This window comes from Akebia trifoliata, chromosome 12 (genome assembly GCF_017979445.1).
Source record: "Akebia trifoliata isolate Shusen 1 chromosome 12, ASM1797944v1, whole genome shotgun sequence".
Taxonomy (NCBI): Eukaryota; Viridiplantae; Streptophyta; class Magnoliopsida; order Ranunculales; family Lardizabalaceae; genus Akebia; species Akebia trifoliata.
In genome coordinates, this window is record NC_141386.1 from 35,387,441 (window position 1) to 35,406,054 (window position 18,614).

Sequence of the window (18,614 nt, forward strand, 5' to 3'; positions counted from 1 at the left end):
AGACAAAAATCCCATCATGAATAGAATACTTCGCGGAATTATTTGACAAAGTCTAATATCATTTTTTTAAGTAATATGATTGGTGATATTGATCTCAACGATTTGAGTTTGACATTTTTGTAGGGATGAGGGGGTATTAGGATAAAAGGATTTTACTAGCTAGGTTGTTAAGCTATTGTCCGAAACTAAGGGTACATTCAGAAAGAAGTCCCTACCGTCAGCTCCATGATTGTACATTGGTGAATCTTAATAGTATATTAAAATTTTGATCTAATTAAAGTATTTTAATTTTTTTTTAGTTAGTTTCTACTTCAACTTTATATGCCTTAAGGCATACTTAATAAATAAATAAAAATCTAGAATGATTCCTCAAGAGTGTTACTACTATATTTTACTCTTAATGCGTCTGTGCATAGTAGTTCTTTACTTCTAAATGCTTTAGAAAAAGAAAAATGCTGAAGTAACATTAAAATTGACACCAATTCTTACATTGCTCATGTGGATGTATGTACGGAACCATAGATGCCTTTCATGAGATACGAGTGAAAAGCATCTATAGCTATGAGTGCACCTCCACATCAGCAATGTGACAATCGATGTCAATTTTAATGTTACTCCAGCACGACTCAAAAAAGAAAATGTTCCATTACAATATCCTCACTAATAAAAGATTTAAAAGCAGAGTAATAAAATGCTAACAAGGCTAATATATGTGGAAAATTTACCAATTTGAGTTGGCAATAAGGTTTGGAATTTTCCTCAGTCCTCATACTTGTGTTAAGCTACAACTTCAATGCATGCCCAACCATGGTTTTAAAACTCATTTTGACGTCTCGTCACGTCCATACACGAGACTGAATCATCTCGAACAAGTTTTTCGATACATTTGAGTCAACTCGTTCAACAATGAGAAAATTGAATTGTAATTTTAAATCTCATCCGATACGTTTGACTTGTCTATCCATCTTATTAGGGTGGATGATAAGAGACACATTGGACGAGTCGTCTTGGTCTCAGACGAGATTTAAAATCATGTGCCCAATCAGGATTTAAAGTTTGGCACCAAGGTGCCTGAGTCTTTAGTTGGCTGGTGGGCTCATGTGTTTCCAATCCACTCTTATAACCTAATCCCTTATGTTTATATATAATGACCACCTTTTAGCCCACACTAAATGCCCAATCTAGGCCAAATAATTTGGTCAAATGTTAACTTAATCAAAATTCTATTTATTGACCCGAACTCAATCAAACGTGCTCAAACGTCGTGAATCAAAGGCCCGTTCTCTTGATACCTTATTTGAATATATAAAATATGACACAAAAAAATGAAGAAAAAACTCTTAGACATCTAAAAAATTACTGTTAGTGGCAATACATTTTCGATAAAATTACATAGTAAGTGCAAACATATATCACTCTGTATGTATCGGAGAAACTGTCTACAATCATACATTCCTTAAAGAAGAAAAAAAAAATTTGGGAAAAGAGAAATATACATGATGATCCTCATGAAGCATCAGATATGATGATGGCTCCATGGTCCATAATTCTAAAAACATTTCACGGGACGTAATGAGGTTGTCCAAAGAAGATCAGTCCAATTATATTAAAGTACAAAAAAAAGACATATATGATTCTGAATTATTTTTGTAGATATGTTTTAAAAATATTTATCAAAATGGGTATTATATAATACCCATTTTGAATTTTATTTATTTTTACCAAAATGGACACAAAGGTGGTAATTTTTGTGATTTTATTAGTAGATCTTATTCATTCTCTTCTGCTTGATTTTTTTTTTGTTTTGTTTTGTTTTTTTCCTTTATTGGGTTAAGTAGTTCTTGATAATAATAATTATAAAAAAAAAAAAAAAAAAAAACCAATCAAATATGAAGTGGTCCCAAATGAATTGAGTTGATGGGTCACGTGTTAAAGATCATCATCCTGAATGCACCCGTGGAACACTATATATTTAATGTTGGCTTATACTGAAAATACCAACCTTAAAACCAATAAAAGCCAAAAATATTATTAATTTCTTTTGGCAGATACGCAAATGCCTACTTACGCACATACATTGTATCAGAGAGAGACCATGAGATTATACTCTCTATTTTAGTATAAAGTGATCTGACCCCTACATACTTCTTCATATGATTAAATTACAAAATTACCCTTAATACCAATATGTCCCTCTCATGGGTTTTGTCTTCTTCTCTAATTCTCTTTTTTTTTAAAAAAAAACTGTGACCATAGGGGAGTGATTGGTAAAGTTAAGGGCATGTATTTCCCAAAAATCCTAAATTACGACCGGCACATCTTTGGGGCCTATTGACCTAAGGATCGTTCTCATACCGGTAGCAAACCCAGTAATTGATATATCGTGTAAATATTATAGGGATACTTACAAAATTACTCCTACAACCAATTCAGTTTTCAATTTAATAAGATAACATGATTTTATGAGAAAAAAAAAAAAAAAGACATTCCATTGCTTATAGCATTTATCCACATGTGTGCATCATTTCTCATTGATTATCGTTATGTCATGTCCTTATTTTTAGAGTCTTTTCTCGTTATTGTCTATCGCATGTGTTGACTTATGTCGAATGAGAGGTGCCATTTCTTTGTTAGGTCTTGCTTTCAAGACAAGGTTTCACTAGGTGTACATAACTACCGCCTCCGTTCTATAGATACTTTGATAGGCCAATTGTTACCTAATTGCGCTTTTCATCCTTGAGACTCCCTCTAATAAATTGGGATGGCAATGTGGTATATAGATCATTTGGGTTGAGATGAACTCAAAAGTCTGATTTGTTCTTATAAAAACATTTCTGAGCTTTTCTCAAATAATTCAAACTAAAATTTTAATGGTAATTCCTTTCTCCTCCATTGAGTTGGACACTAATACGGTATTTGTCTAACACTCTTTGATGCCCAAGTTAAAATAAACTTCTGGTCAATTGCAAATTATATTGACTAGCAAAATAATCCACCTTCAAAAAGTCTTTTATTTCATGGTTTTCATTTTCTCTTTTTCTAAGCCAATTTTTTTAATTACGCACCCTCATGGCCATGTCATCATTTTCCTGACTTAAGGGGATTAAAAATGATATTCTATTAGATCTTAGGGTTATCACTCTTAAATTACTTATATATTCTTTCAATTTTGGCTAGAAAAAAAGAAAAGTAAAAAGAACTCATTCCAAGAGTCTACTTTGCTCCATCCAAGACTTAAGGAAGAGTAGATACTCAAGTCAAGTTGGCTATGCTATATTGAGCAGAATTGCTTCGCGTATGAGGTACCACGTGGTTGGGATATGCTGAAAGGTATTCGATCCAGGCATGAAAACCTTTTCAGATTTGGACATGTGTATGATCCATATTCATTCCAACTTATGCCATATATAATTATCATATTTCGAGCCTTGAGGTGTCACGTGTCATTACTAGCTTAAGGGAATTTCCTTAATCCCCACAATATTTAATCACTTCTTTCGGATCGTTTGATCAAGGGTTATAAATCCTCTATCAATCTGAATTTTGATGTGTAGGTCCAAAAAAGGTGGGTTGATTGTTCCTCTGCCAACAGGGATAATACCATGAGATAAAAATTAGAAAAGAGGCTCAAAGAAGAATTGTTGCAAGCCCTGTAACATGGTATCTTCTTAGGAAGAGGTCTTGAGTTTAAACCCCTTTTTTGGCCACCTACAACGATTTATCTCAACTTACCTGATTTGTAGAGAATTATATATACCCTAGGGATTTAGGCAAGATATGGTGCTCTAAGAGGTCAGTAGTCTCACCCCTGCAGGTTAGGCCTATGTGTTTGAACACCCCATCATCAACAAGAAAAAAAAAAGACTCTTGTTTTGTTGCACAATTGCTTAACACCACCGCCTAAGCCAACCAATTAGGTCTCGTTCAATGATTATGGCAAAATACGTAACTAATTTGGTAATTTCCCCTTGTCGATGGGTCTCAATAGTATTTGTCTTCCATATGGAATGAATAGTTGCATACGGTGTTCTCAAGAATGTGGGTAAATGCTCCCTTCAACCATACCTTAAAAGTAGCCCATCAAGTAGTTAATGTGGACCATTGATATTAGCCAGGGCATGGTCCATAAAAGGGACTTAGTGGTGGACTTTATGGCTTTACCATTCAATTTATATTAAATTTCCTTTTGGATTAAAGTGAATCCAGATTCTACTTTTGGATTGTCAAAACCAGCTTATGGAAATTGACTTCCAGAGTCCACAATCTCAATAATTAGCAATATTATTTTCAGAAATTGCTTTCCAAATCTCCTTTTGCATTATAATTATGATACAAAATATTATATAATCAAGCACTAGAATGTTACTTTTTTACTCTTATAATATGAATTCATCGTAACATTGGATTATGGGCAAGAATCCGATTCTAAAACCCAATGTCCCACAAAGTTTAGATAAAAAAAGAAATTTTGAGGGCATATAATCCATGTTTTTTAAAACTTGTTTTGAAGTCTCATCTTGTCCTTAAGGAGACCGAGTCATCTCGAACAAGTTTTTCGATACGTTTGAGACATCTCATTTAATAATGAGAAAATTGAACGTTGGATTTTAAATCTCATTAGATACATTGACTTGTCCCTCCATCTTGTTGTTGGGCGATACCATGACGACTCGGACGATACATCTTGGTCTTGGACGAGTTTTGAAATCATGACAAAATGGTTATTTGGTTGGGTAAATTATCCAGAAATTATTATACAGAATGGTTCTTAAAATCTGGTATGGCTTTCGGATTTTTTATTTTTATTTTTAAATACATTAACTAATTATAAGGAAATAAAATAATAATAATAATAAAAGGACGTGGGCCCAAAGAATTCCATGTGAGCATCATATGACGTGTCAGTAGGTGTACGAAAATAACCTCCGTTCCGTTATTACGGGTACTACAGTGTCCTACGGTTTGTTGGTTTTGCGTCGGTCGTGTTGCCCTTGGAAGCAACCCCAACAGAGCGACACACAGTCACAAAAACGGACAAATGTAAGGTACGATAAAAACCTTTAATAACAGAAATAGACAGAAATTAGATCCTCTTTGGTTTTAATGTTGAAGGCCAGCTCATGCCAACCCATCGTGGCGGTCTTCCATCGCCGCGTGCATCCATATCCAGCCCACACACACCTGCATCTACGTACGAACTATTTCAGGCCCAACAGACCTATTGAGTGCAGATGATATATCTTACAAAGCAACCTAACGATGTCTGGGTTACTATTATCAATATCATCGTCATCACCATCACCAAAGCTTCATCGTAAATTCAAATGATTTGGATCGGTTAAATGAATCTTATTTCACCATTTTACACTGTTCAGAATCACGTGGTCTATTGTTATTAAAATTATATTCATTTTAAATTATTTTATCTTTAGGAGTGATTTGGCAATCCTAAAGTTTACCAAACATCTTGTCAAACATTTTTTGTAAATCACTTTTGAAAGGGTTAGGAGTTTTGGAATAGATTGATTTTTTTGTGAGGATGATCTCTACGGTGAAAATCAGTTCATTTTGAAACTTCTAACCCTAATTTACAAGTTGAAGAATCGTGGACCGTCCAATTTTTATAAATCACTTTTGATGGGATTAGAAGTTTTGGAATAGGCTGATTTTTAGTGAGGATGATCTCCTCATCATAGAGATCATCCTCACAAAAAATCAGCTCATTCCAAAGCTTCTAACTCATGTTTTGCAAAATGTTTGACAAGATGTTTAGCAAATTTTAAGGTTGCTGAACCGCCCCCTTTTATCTTTAGTTATATTCTTTTGGGTTTTCTTCTCCTTTTTATTTTAAGGAGAAGAGATCTAGTTGCAGGCATTACTAATGAAGGTTAGGTGGCAACCATTTTATGCTATATGGATATGTGGTCCATCCCTTGTTGAACTTACATACCGAAAATTATAATATTTGATAATTTGTATCCACTAGATCTAATCACTTGAAAAATAATTTAAATTCAACGATTAGAAATCATTCTTAAGACAATGCTATCATCAATGTATGTGCATCAAATCAAATTGATCTTTTGTGGGTACATTCACTAAGAGATGGACAACATATCCATTCGGTTAGTGGTCCCCAAAAGTACCCCTTGGTTAGGAATGGGACGCCTAATTGGATACCTACTATTTTTAAGACCTTAAACATGAATATATCGGGGTTAGAAGGATAAGTGCGCATTTGGTAACACTTTTAAAGTTTGAATGAAGGTAATCTACCTTTTAAATTCAAACTTTAGAAATTTTATTTCCGTTTGTTTCGCTTTAGATTTCAGACATCAAAATTAAAATTTAGAAGTTTTAAACCAATGATGGGGGGTCGTTGGATGAAACTTCTAGAACATGATTTCTAATTTTTAGACTTCAAGCTTCAGAAGTATTACTAAACATAGTCTAACTCTAGAATCAAGTCATTAAGTATGAATATTTCTCATATACAATATGTTAAGAAACATAATAATAATAATAATAAATAATATGTTTGATTTTTTTAAGAAGATATAACGCAAGTAACGAAATGGCAACCGACCAACCAAAAGGTTATGTATAATTTGAAAATTACCTGGGTGATAGTTGCTAACACAACGATATCATAGTGATTTGACTTTCGAACTTAGAGAATTAGTCAATAATTCGAGTGATGAAATTCCATAAAATAAAATAAAATAAAAATTAATGTATTTTTTTTTTTTTTTTAAAGTTGATTTGATTTTAAGTGATATTAATTATGATTATCGAGATAAATCTTAAGGTCTAAAGTAAATTTATTAGACAAAATCCCAAGATGATTTTCTAAAGTATACCCTATGTCCAATATACATGGCCCCACCTAAGAGATCAGATGGATAAAACTAAATTGATTGGATGACCAGGACCACCTGAACTAATATATGGGGAGATAGAATATCAGAGATCATTGGTGTAAGAATTCAGATATCCATCCTAGGCGACTCTCATGAATATGGTACTGGTGGGTCGCACTGTCTGCACATAAACCATGAAGATAGAGAACGTATTTTGGCTCTAAAGAGGACCTACATGTCTTCTTCATGTAACCTAATACAAAGGCATAGATGTGAAAGCGACCAACTTAGTTCAGGCTCCCATCCATCCGGCAGTGGCACACACAACTTACTCTCAGCCCAAGCTCCCACTGGGTTTGCCCACGTGGCAATCATGGGTTAGTGGGCCCAAGAGATGGTTTAATAGACTCGTGGTATTATGGGTTCCACCAATGTATTTATAAACTCAGGTATTGGGTGTGGAAAACTGATCAGGGTGGGTCCAAGTAGTAGCTTTCACCAACCGACAAGAGAGTGATGGGAGTGAGTGTGGAGATTTTTGGTGAATCTCAAGTGTGGCCTAACATATCTCATGACTCTCGTTGCAGACCTTTAATGTGCAACTGTCAGTAAGTATTACTCTTCTTCATACGTTTTATGGCCTATTTTGGGTGGGCCATGGATCTAACCACTCATTTGGCCAAGTTAGTATTAGCTTGGACAAAATTATCCGATCCAAGTCCAATACAAGACTAAATTATGGATCTGAAGTTGCTCAAGGCCCACTATGGATACATGGGCCAAACCTTGATCTCAAATTAAATCCCCAGTGTAGTGTCCATATCATATATGGGCCAAACATTGCTCTTCAACAGTTACACAGTAACTGGGCTTGGACTTGGATTACAAGGACCAATACTCAAGTCTCATTGGGCCCCACCATGGATGTGATCTTTCATTACTTCCATCATGGGCCTAGTATATGAAACCGGTGTATGAGTTTCGTAGCCTCCTCGTAAGATTATGAGGGAAGAATGTGATACAATACAATGTCATTATATGCGTGTTACTACATTTTAAAATTTTGTCAGTCGTTAACATGGAGTACAAAATTTCTTTCACCTTTAATTCTCCTATCTTGAGTTCTTTTGATTGATTCCTTTTATCAAGTTTTAGCTTTATGGATTTTACGATTGCATCTTATGATCAGGTTAGTAGAAATTTTGGTAGATTAATTGACTTATTTTTAGGGATTTATGTACATTTGCCTTCGCTTTCTCTATTTATATAATTGTTCAGAATTCTTGATTATATATATATATATTTCAAAATGTTGTTTATATATATTTGAAGATTATAACATGTGGTATCTCTGAAGTTTTTGTGGTAAATCTTTTGCACATGATGGTCACGTGTCAACAACTGTACTATGGTGTCGTGATTCACCTATTTGTAATACCATGCATTGATTGGAATGTGTCCCATTGCCATTTTGAGCTCTGAAACCCTAACCATGACTTATTATCGGGGTAATCTCGGACAAGTTATGCTTACATTTTCGAGACTTTGTGATCAAGGATCCATTATCCGAACGCTAAGGTCGTTGATTTTTTTTCGCCTCTCAAGGAGTGGCTGGCTACTTTCTCGTGTTCGACAAATTTTCAAAAAACAACCAGAGTGGATGATCCTAACCATCAGGCTGTGGGTTGATGATCCATGGGTATGTTGGGATTAAAGTCACAACTTGCAAGCACTGGGTTGAAATTTGACCCGACCCGACCCGACTTGATTCCTAGACACACCATATTCAGTTAAGGTTGATGACCATATGACCACATAAATATAAGACATGCATCACCATGACATCCCATCATTTGAGGTTAAAATCAAACTTCAAACAGTCTTGAAATAGATTGGGGGAACATGAACAGCTAGGCATTCAGTTCCAAACAAAACTTCCCTTTAAAGCAACCCATAAAAATAAAAATAAAAAGAACTAAAGGGGACACAAATGATTTAAACAACAAACACTCATCAAAAGTACATAAAAGCAGAGAGGCCTACATTCCATTTCCATGGCCTCAAGAAACCAACAACCAAGACCAAGAAAATAAAAAAAAAAAGCTGAAAAAGAGTAACCAAATAGAGAAAAAGCAGAACATAAAATCTATGAATAGATATTTTGATTGATGGGTGTTGTTTCTCTGATGGAGTTAAACAAAAAAATGCAGATTCTCATTGAGAAAGTGTGGGGTTTCAAGGATAAAACCAGAAAAGAAATTAATAACAGTTATATGGGCTTGGAAGGATTTTGTTCAGAATATGGTTACACTGGTGGATTTGCAGAGGCCCCATTAAAGGAGAGAAAGAGATTGATTGCAGTTAGAGATGCACTTGAAGTTGTTGAGAACATGCTTCTATTTTTACAGGTTGGAGTGTCATTTTACCTAACTTTCTTGAACTAAAATCCCTTTTATCTTCAATTTATTTTTTTCTTTTCTTTATCTTGACCGATACTGAATAATAAACAAAACTACAAATCTATGTGATTAGTCTTGCAGTTGGATACATTGTTTCATGTTTCAAATCAGAACTCATGAAGATGTTTTTGACAATTAAAAATCCAATATCCTAGACAAGTTAGAGTATTCGGGTTTGATTTGCAAGTTTTTATTTTCCTTTAAAATTGTATTGTATTCTATTTGCTTTAATAGGGACTTGGTCTTGTTACCCAAATTTTCTGAAAATTGAGAAATCTAATTTTTCCTCAATAATCATCATGACGTATTTTCAAAGATTTAAAAAAAAAAAAAATCTAAATCTACTAACTTAGAGATGGATTTGTGAATCTTGTAATGCTGTGAGAATGAGCTATAGAAGTCTATATTCTTTGGAGCATTCTTTATTATAAGATGAGGAGAATCTTTTTATACTTTGTGGAGTTGAAAGTTGGGCAGTTAAGAAGCATCACGTAATAAATTGAGCATAATTGTGATAAGGATGTTGAGATCGATGATTGGAAAGACTAAAGATAAAATTGCAAATGAACACATTAGGGAAAATGTTGGAGTAGCTCCAATAGGTGATAAACTAAGAGAAATTCGACTAGGATGGTTTAATACGACCCTAGTTAGATGAAATATTCAATTTGAAGGTCCTAAGAGTAAGAAATACCTAAAAGAATGTGGATGGAGATAGAGAAAGCGGATATGACCGACTTTCGATAACAAAAAACTTGGCTCCGGATAGAGTGGAATGGAGGATCATGATTTGTTTAACCGACCCCAAATCTTTGAGAAGTAAGGTTTCATGTTGTTGTCATGGTTTCGTTATATGGACACTAATATCTAAAACATCTACAAAAGCAATTTAACATAGAAATCTAAGAACAATCTAACTTCGAATTAAGTAGGATGTCTACATCAGGGAAGCTTGATTTTAATGAGATCAATATTTCAAATTGAAAATGGGTTTTGCACTAGAGTCGAGATTCCATACAGTGTTCCGTTTCTATAGATACGAACGGTGTCTACGTGGCACAATTCGATTAGGAAATAAACACATTGGACTGTGTGAATGGCTTGATTAGGAGCCCAAGGTGTTTTAAACACCAACTAAGAGTGCCACATAGACACCTAACTTATTTTGTAGTAACGGGACACCGTATTGGATCCTGAGTCTTTACACTAAGGCATGGCCCTCAGCATAGTATAGCCCTCATCTTCCTTGCCCTCTTGTGATCTTTTATTTCAACAAGTTTTGGTTTGATTGTCTTGTTTGCTTTCTCTTCAATTTTCTTTACTATAGCATCTTGAACAAAAAATTAACAGTTTAACTGGATGAAACTTTCGTGTTTATTTCAATAAGATCAAGCTAGATACTTGATAAATCCGAAAGTTGTTATGTTTCTAAAATCTTGTGAAAAACATGATTGATACTGTTCCATGAATTTAATAATATGTGCCGCTAACTCCATGCAGAGATTGCAGTCACAGCAGCAAATAGATCGGCAAGAAGCCTTTACGACATTGGAACAAAGCAGATTAGACCTTATAACAACTCTAACAGAACACCATGGAAGGTCATTGGATGTCATCCAAGAAATGCTAGCATTTTTCGGAGACGAAAACAAAATTTTAAATTGGAATCCAAATTATCTGCTTGCCCATAAACTAAAACCTATTGCCAATTCAGGGGGAGCGAGAAACGGGATTGCTTGTTTTCTCAACTCTTGGTTTCGGGTTTTATTGAATCCATGGAAGTGGCGAAAAGCAGCTATACTTGCTGTAAGATCTATTGTGGTTCCTGTGAGCATTGTATCTATGATTTACTTCCATCATAAAAACAAACAGATGAGAATTTCTTATAATAGAATGAATCATTTGTATCTGAATTCTATGGAAATAGGTAACATGGGACTTCTCCAACCTACCCCAAATAATCGTTTGGACGTCTTCCATGGAAGGGGATGAAGCTTGGGTGATCAAATCCACTATCATGGTTGTCTATGCAGATAAATCTTATTTGGTTTTGATTTTGAAAACTTGTTAGATGATTGTAATATGTATTATACTCATCTTTTATATTCGAAGCTCGGGCAGCAATGGTTTAGTAGAATGATTGAGCTATCCCAATTTTTTCGATCTATTAGTCGTTCATTTGTATAATAATTGAAAATGAAATATAAAAAAAAACAACACTAATGTCCGTAGGTACCATCAGAAATGGTCTCCAGTCCAACTGGTTTACCAGAAGAGCCTGAGCTATTGGTAACTGTGACGCTGAGCTTTTGGCCGTCCTCACAATGGGTTCCCACACCAGAGAAGTAATAGTGATTGCCGGTCTCAGTAAGCTCTATAATCACAGGCCCATTGAAGTACATCTCATACACCAAATTCTCAGTGCATGCGTAAAAGTCTTTCTTACTAACTTCTAGCACATTGTGCAATTCTGAGCTGAATCGGAACACTGCAACGTGATTATAAGAAGTGTTAGCGAAGATTAAAACTGTTTTTGTTAGATCCCAAACCACACAAAAGCAATTAATTCCAACAACCAAACCCCAAGAAATGTGTCGCAAAGGAATCGCAAGAAAAATAAAGAGAGTAGAGAAATGAAACACAACCACAACACAAGATATACATGGTTCATCCACAATGAGACTACATCTAAGGGCAAGCCGACAAGTAGAAAATCCACTACTCTAGGAAAAAATTACAAGTATGGAGGTTTATACTTACCTCCAACCCTCCGGTGAAACCCACCAAATCTCTACACAACTCTAATAAGAATCTAAACGAGAAATCGATCATACTCCCATTGTCACAAATCCGCAACATTATGAAGATCACCCTCAGGTGTGAAAAAATCGTAATAGTAAAGATAACACAATTGCACAAAACACAAGGATTTACATGTTTCGACAGTGTGCCTACGTCCACGAGACAAAACAAGAACAAGCACTATTTTCTCTCTCTAAAGTTTTACAGTCCTATTTATATAACCGAGAGTTACCAAAACAAGTAAAACTCCCCAAAACTAGAAAACCCCTTAAGAAAATATTATATGATTGGCCATAGCGCAACAGAATACAAAACATTTACACAACATCAAGAACGTTGAGTATCTGGGTTTTACAAGAGAAAAAGAATACCCATATAGAGATTCAATATTTTCTCACACTTTCTAACAAAGAGAAAACCCCCTTTTTAGATAAATTCCTTTTATGGACAATAACTACCATCTAAGAATCATTTTTGTTTCTCATAAACTAATGAAATGACATTATTCAAAATACCCTTGGATAAAACCCATTAACCTTAAGAAACAAAAAAATGGTGATTTTATATCACTAAACCCAACAAAAACATCAATATGCCATAACTATATTGTTATTTTACTGTTAAATCAAAGATGATCTTAACCTTCATGATACGATTAGTGATGTGGACAATCAAGAGAAAGATTAGCAAGAACATGTTCCATGTCAAAAACCATTTCATCAAACGAAATTGGCTCAAACATACCCAATCTGTCACCCACGACAAATGTTCTTGATTTAGCCCAATCTTGGTAGTAGGAGTGATAGCTAGGAATGCACCAGCCTAGATTTCCTCCAACAATGTGATCCGTTGCTCCCACCGGTCCCATCAGAACATATGCCATAGCTGCCATGAGAGACAAGAAGAGGTGCGTTCTTCCCATTCTCAGCTTGATGGGCTTCCTTTGTGATGGGTTCTCTTAAATCCAAAACTAAAACAAAGAAAATTGAATGTGTTATTCATGGTCGTAACTATTGTTAGCATCACCATTCACTATTATCCTTATTTGGCATACAAGGTGAAGAAGTCAAAGAGTATTTATTATTAGAAATTACGAGTAAAACGATGTGATGGGCTTTCGTGCTCTATATTTAGAGAGTTTACAAGAATTAACTTGGTGAGTTTGGCACGAAAGAGTCTCAAAACCTTCTAAGCTTGTTATTGGAGGAGATATTATACCTAAACCGGCTAAGGTACCCATTAAAATAGAGTAGATCCTATGGTCTATGGACCATGTACCACCAACCTTAGATGCATTAACATTATAATCTGTGCGCCCTTTGGCCTAAACATGGCAAAACAAAACGTACTGAGAGGGGGAAAAATGTGACGTTTTTTAGGCTTACTGCCCTATAAATATTTAGTCCGTTCAATCGCAACCTAATCACAATAATTTGTTCCCATAGATAATCTCTAATAATTGGATTTGAGTATTTTTTTAACGTCAATCAAGATCAGGTGAGGTGTCCCGTTCTTATAGAATAAGAACAATGTGTATGTGGCATTTTTTAATGGAATTAATAAGACACTGGGCCCTTAATCTAGTCATTTTCTATATGACACGCAGCACCATGTGTTTATCTTCCAATAAAAATGTACCATGTAGATACCGTATGTTGCTATAGGAATGGGACACCATTCTAGATTGCCACTCTTTAAACTACGGACTTCAAACCCAATGAAAGCTTAGCCCACTTTCATTGCCAATCTTAACTTCATAATTTCAAATGCATTTTGGATATTTTGAAAACATGAGGTATTTGGTCAACATGCTTTACCTATGTAAAGGGGAAGATATTAATAAATTAAAATTTTGGGTGTGCAAATAATTGGTCTGACTAGTCAGGGGTGAAAGGACAAGTTCTTTGTGTAAGTACTTAAAAATAATAATTAAACTCTAAAACAGAAACCAAATAAATTCTTGAGTGATTTAGACATGCCCCTCTATAATTTGTTGAATATTTGCCACACCTAAGTTTTCAAACATATGCCATATTTTATTTTATTTTTTAATAAATATAAATTATATTAATGAAGAAAAGGAGAAGAGGAGGCTGAGAAAGCCCCCAAACAACAAGACAATAAAGAATAACAAGGAAAGAAATCAAGGAAAAAATATACGCCTAGCGGGGGTGCTTCAAGTCACAAACGATTTCCCAATTAAATACAAAATCCTGGAAACACACTCCCTCAAAGTCTCTACTCAACTTTGATCAAAAGAAAAGAAACCCCAAAATCTCTCAAATCATTGTGTGAGACGAGCTCTCCTTGCTATGGAACATCCTGTTGTTGCACTCTCTCAAAAGACCCCAAGTAATGACGAAAGGAATGATAGCCCAAAGATGCATTTTTCTAGAAGAGAAGATATTCAAACTCCAACCCTCTAAAAGTGCAAAAAAAGATAAAGGAAGAACCCGATCCACCAGGAAACGAGATAAGAAGAACATCTAAATAACATGAGAGAAAGATCAATGAATAAGAATGTGGTTGACAGACTCCCCATCCCTCGAATAAAGATAGCAAAAATTGGGGGTGATCCACCCCCGACAGATCAAATTATCCAAGGTGAGGATTCTACACAAAGATGCCATATACCCCTTGACAGTCTATTAATTATAAGAATAATGATTAATGCACGCGATTTTTAGTACGCGGCTAACGTGGCTAGGGCACGGAACCGCAGTTCATTTTCCTATGTATCCCGAAGAAAAAGATCTATGGTTCTATGCCCTTACCACATCACCAAAAACCATGTGCATTTATCATGACTCTATTTATAAACGTCTTTTGAATGAGAAAAAGGACTTTCTTGACCAATATTCAGATTTATAATGTGGTTAGAATTTACGGATTAAAAAAATCTAATAAGATGATTAGAATCATCCAATCAGTGAGCTTTCCTATGTGAAGCATGTCAGTTGGATGGCCCTAACTGAGAAGCTTGGGCGCTTGGGCACAAGTTCTACTGTAATACATCAAATTGTAGAACTACGTTAGACCTGCCCCAATTACATACACATGCGCACACCAGACCATCAAGGATATCCGTTGACACCACAGGAGTGTTCACCGACATGTTATCAAGTACATACAATTGAGATATAGGCTTATACTTTTTGGTGACAATTGCAGCACAGGAGTTTTTAAAAGGTCTCGTCCACGTGGTAGACCTTATCTTTACTAGCCTTGATTGTATTCCAAGTAGGAAGCTGTAAATATTGGCTTCCATGACAGGAATGAAGGGACTCTTTGAAGGGGTGGGGGGTCCAAGTGTTGCTCATACTTGCCTATCAGTTGGAACTCTGGTTTCCTTTTACGAGGTTGTTAAAGTATATTCAATATCAAAGACAAATGACACTGATACATGTAGAAAGAATTGTCAATCAAAGATTTCGTTCTTGACACCTTACTTTGCTCAGTGACTTGTGTGTAAAGCAATTCTCACAATTGCAGTGGAAACCCTTCTCAAGGTCTGAGGCACAGATAATTTATTGTGTTGTTTCAGTTAATCTTCAATCCAATTTTTGGCACCAGTGATAACAGGAATGCAGTCTTTTGAGCTAACCTACGGCTCTCTTATACAGTTAAATGGGTCTGTTTGCTTTTATAATCAGCGCACAGCCAAATATTTTGGATGAGGAAGTGTAGATAATGATGAAGTTGAGTTCCTCTCTCAACCATGCCAAAGTCTATAAATTAAAAACTGAAGCACAAATATGGAGGAAACAACTTTATTGCATTTGAGTCAGAAAATTAAAAAAAAAATTGAGGATAAGAAAGACCAACCAAAAAAGAATATGTCAAACTGCCACAAGAATTGTAGCAGGCAATGTGAATCCAGAGAAGAGAGAAAAATGAAAAATTACAGAAGTTGATAAAAAAGAAAATCAAGAAAGCCCCGTTCCCCTCCAATAAAACACATTTTGACAAACCATATCAAGCTCTATTCTTTTGTTTTCTCAAATTTGGCTTTCCCATCCATGGTCAAATCAGAAGAAGCTGTACCCTTCAAGAGGGTGGATAAGGTATGTGAGCACTAGTGCAACCAGCATCAGCACATATGCAATTCCTTGGTCAATCGACGTCCCTGAAAAAACGTCAAATAATAGATAAGAAAACAAATAAACAGTCACAATTAACCACCACCAAGAACACCGAGAATATTCTTGTTCCTTAGGAATAGAATTTTACGGAATGATCAGACAAACATCTCTCATCATCAAATCAATGGATGCATTTAGAAATCAAAGTTAGGCTGTGAAATTGATGGAATGCCCATTTCAAAGATGTCATTCAACCTTCTAATTAATTTTCCAAATACATCAGTGATAATAGAATCAATGGTAACTCCTTTTTGAAGTCGTGCTAAACCTCCGAGTGAACACCATTTTTTTTATTCTAACCATCCAAATAATTTCTTCTTCTTGGGAAGTCATGCAATAGTCCAAAGGAAAGCTTAACAATTAAGACGGTGGTCCATTTCTTGTTTTTTTTTTTTTTTTTTTGCCATTTTCCACCAAATTGGATGAGACAACAAACAAATTGATGGGCAAAGAGATCTGTGGAGTATTCACAACCACCTCAATGCACCATACCAGTCCATTCCCTTTCAAGAAATGAAATTTATTTAAGAAAAATAAAAATAGATCCTTGAAGGAGAAGGGAAACAACCATGAAATTGGGTGAATAGACCTCAAAAAGAAAAGGAAAATCAAACAAAAGCATTTCAAATAAAGCCATAGTTTACTTGAAAAGAAAAAAAAATAAAAAAACACCATTCAAACAGAATTCAAAGAACACAAGAAATCCGAATATATTTTACAGAGAAACCCACGAAGATTATAAAGAACCTTCCCGACCAGGATTTTCTATAACTTATTTATTTATTTATTTATTATTATTATTATTATTTCGAAACAAGCAAATGAACTATCGGAAACACCCAAATACCGCTAATAAAAAAAATAAAAAAAAACCTCTAAACAACATCAGAAGACCTAAATAACTTTCAAAAACATGAAAAATGCTCCAAAAAATCAAGAAAAGTCCATATTTCGCAATGCAGCCGAGGAAATTAAAAGATAATAAAGCAGATTATCAGATCCGTATTGGTGTGAGAGAGAGAAAGATTACCATCGCTAGTAGGAGCAGGGGCAGGAGCCGAGGACTGAGCCTGAACAGAGGGCAAAACAATGCTTAAAACGAGAGCAACGAACACCATTAATCCGAAAGAAACCCTAGAAATCTCCATTTCTCTGAGAAAATAAAAACTCTTCGGAATAAATTTAAAAAAACAATCTGAATTTAAAAGGTTAAGGAAGGAGACCGAAAATCACTGCAATGGCTCAGGAGAGAGCCGCAGAGATTTTGTGGTTCGAAAGTTTACGAGTACAGATTTCGATGGAGGAGAAGAGAATCCCTTTTATAGTTGGACAAGCGTCTACAGTTGAGAATCCAGGGACAAAATCGGTAAATCACAAATTTCATGTGGACCCCACCGCATGTCTCGGTCTTCACTCCCCCATGTGATGGTCCAACATATTTCCTCTGTCATTTGTCAGTCTGAGTTGTCGTTAGTTGAGTGAGACCATGTCTTTCCACGTGGCTTTATTTAACTGGATTTGAATTTCGAAAATTTAAAAATTTGCTTTCTTCCGAAGATGTCCCTGGGTTATCTTTGAAGTAACGATTTTATCCTTTCTGGGGTTGGTAAATTTAACCCCACAACCCACATTAGACCATAGGTTTTGACAACCCCCTCCAAGTTTTGATCTATTTTAGAGATATCCAATTGATGACATGCCCCTTTAATCTAGATCTTCCATGGTACATTAACATAAGAGTATGACGTCTCCCTCTAACATATGCTCTATCATAAAATCGTAAATCAATTGCCTTAGGATACACAAGAAATGATTTATGATTATTCATATCCCAAGCAAATGATTTACAATTCTATGATGAGAGCGTTAAAAAATCATTATTCTTAATATAAATGACTTAAATGTCCTCTTCTTCAATCTCTACCAATAAAATATCCTTCAATTTTGTCCTCAAAAGTAGTCGATATGCTCTATTGTCTCAAAACCTTAAAATTTCATCTTCTTCAATCTTTAAATCTAAAAAACAAAATAGTTTAATTTGAAAAACATGATCATAAAAATTTAAGGTTTCAACACGACATTAAAGATAAATTGAATAAAAATTATTTACTCGAGAAGTTGGCAACTTGAAAATAACTGATTTTTGAGTGAAAATCAAGGGATTTTCAATAGAGATTGAAGATAAAAATGTTTAGGTCATTGTTTTTGTTCTTCTCTTAAACAAAACTCAAGTCAAGGGTCCAAGGGCAAGTCATCAGGTTGAAAATATAAATGATGTCTCTAATATTAACCAAAGCGTGGAGGGGTATGTCTAAATTGGAAAAAAAAAAACGAAACAAATTCTGATTATT

The 18,614-nt window shown here is 34.9% G+C and overlaps 3 protein-coding genes across 3 annotated transcripts; 1 reads left to right on the forward strand and 2 right to left on the reverse strand.

Moving 5' to 3' along the window:
* Window positions 1–9,005: 9,005 nt before the first annotated feature.
* On the forward strand, window positions 9,006–11,460 carry LOC147389901 (plastid division protein PDV1-like). Its single transcript, XM_086419424.1, has 2 exons — window positions 9,006–9,268; window positions 10,820–11,460. Exons 1-2 carry the CDS (start codon window positions 9,029–9,031, stop codon window positions 11,309–11,311), a joined length of 732 nt encoding a protein of 243 aa, XP_086275550.1. The 5' UTR covers window positions 9,006–9,028; the 3' UTR covers window positions 11,312–11,460.
* Window positions 11,461–11,497: 37 nt separating this feature from the next.
* LOC147389902 (umecyanin-like) lies at window positions 11,498–13,094 on the reverse strand. The gene is made up of 2 exons (XM_086419425.1): window positions 12,866–13,094; window positions 11,498–11,807 (listed from the first exon to the last, which is right to left on the reverse strand). The coding sequence occupies exons 1-2, from the start codon at window positions 13,041–13,043 to the stop codon at window positions 11,539–11,541; spliced, it is 447 nt and encodes a 148-aa protein (XP_086275551.1). The 5' UTR covers window positions 13,044–13,094; the 3' UTR covers window positions 11,498–11,538.
* Window positions 13,095–15,877: 2,783 nt separating this feature from the next.
* On the reverse strand, window positions 15,878–17,565 carry LOC147389903 (arabinogalactan protein 41-like). Its single transcript, XM_086419426.1, has 2 exons — window positions 17,294–17,565; window positions 15,878–16,247 (listed from the first exon to the last, which is right to left on the reverse strand). The coding sequence occupies exons 1-2, from the start codon at window positions 17,409–17,411 to the stop codon at window positions 16,150–16,152; spliced, it is 216 nt and encodes a 71-aa protein (XP_086275552.1). The 5' UTR covers window positions 17,412–17,565; the 3' UTR covers window positions 15,878–16,149.
* Window positions 17,566–18,614: the final 1,049 nt, after the last annotated feature.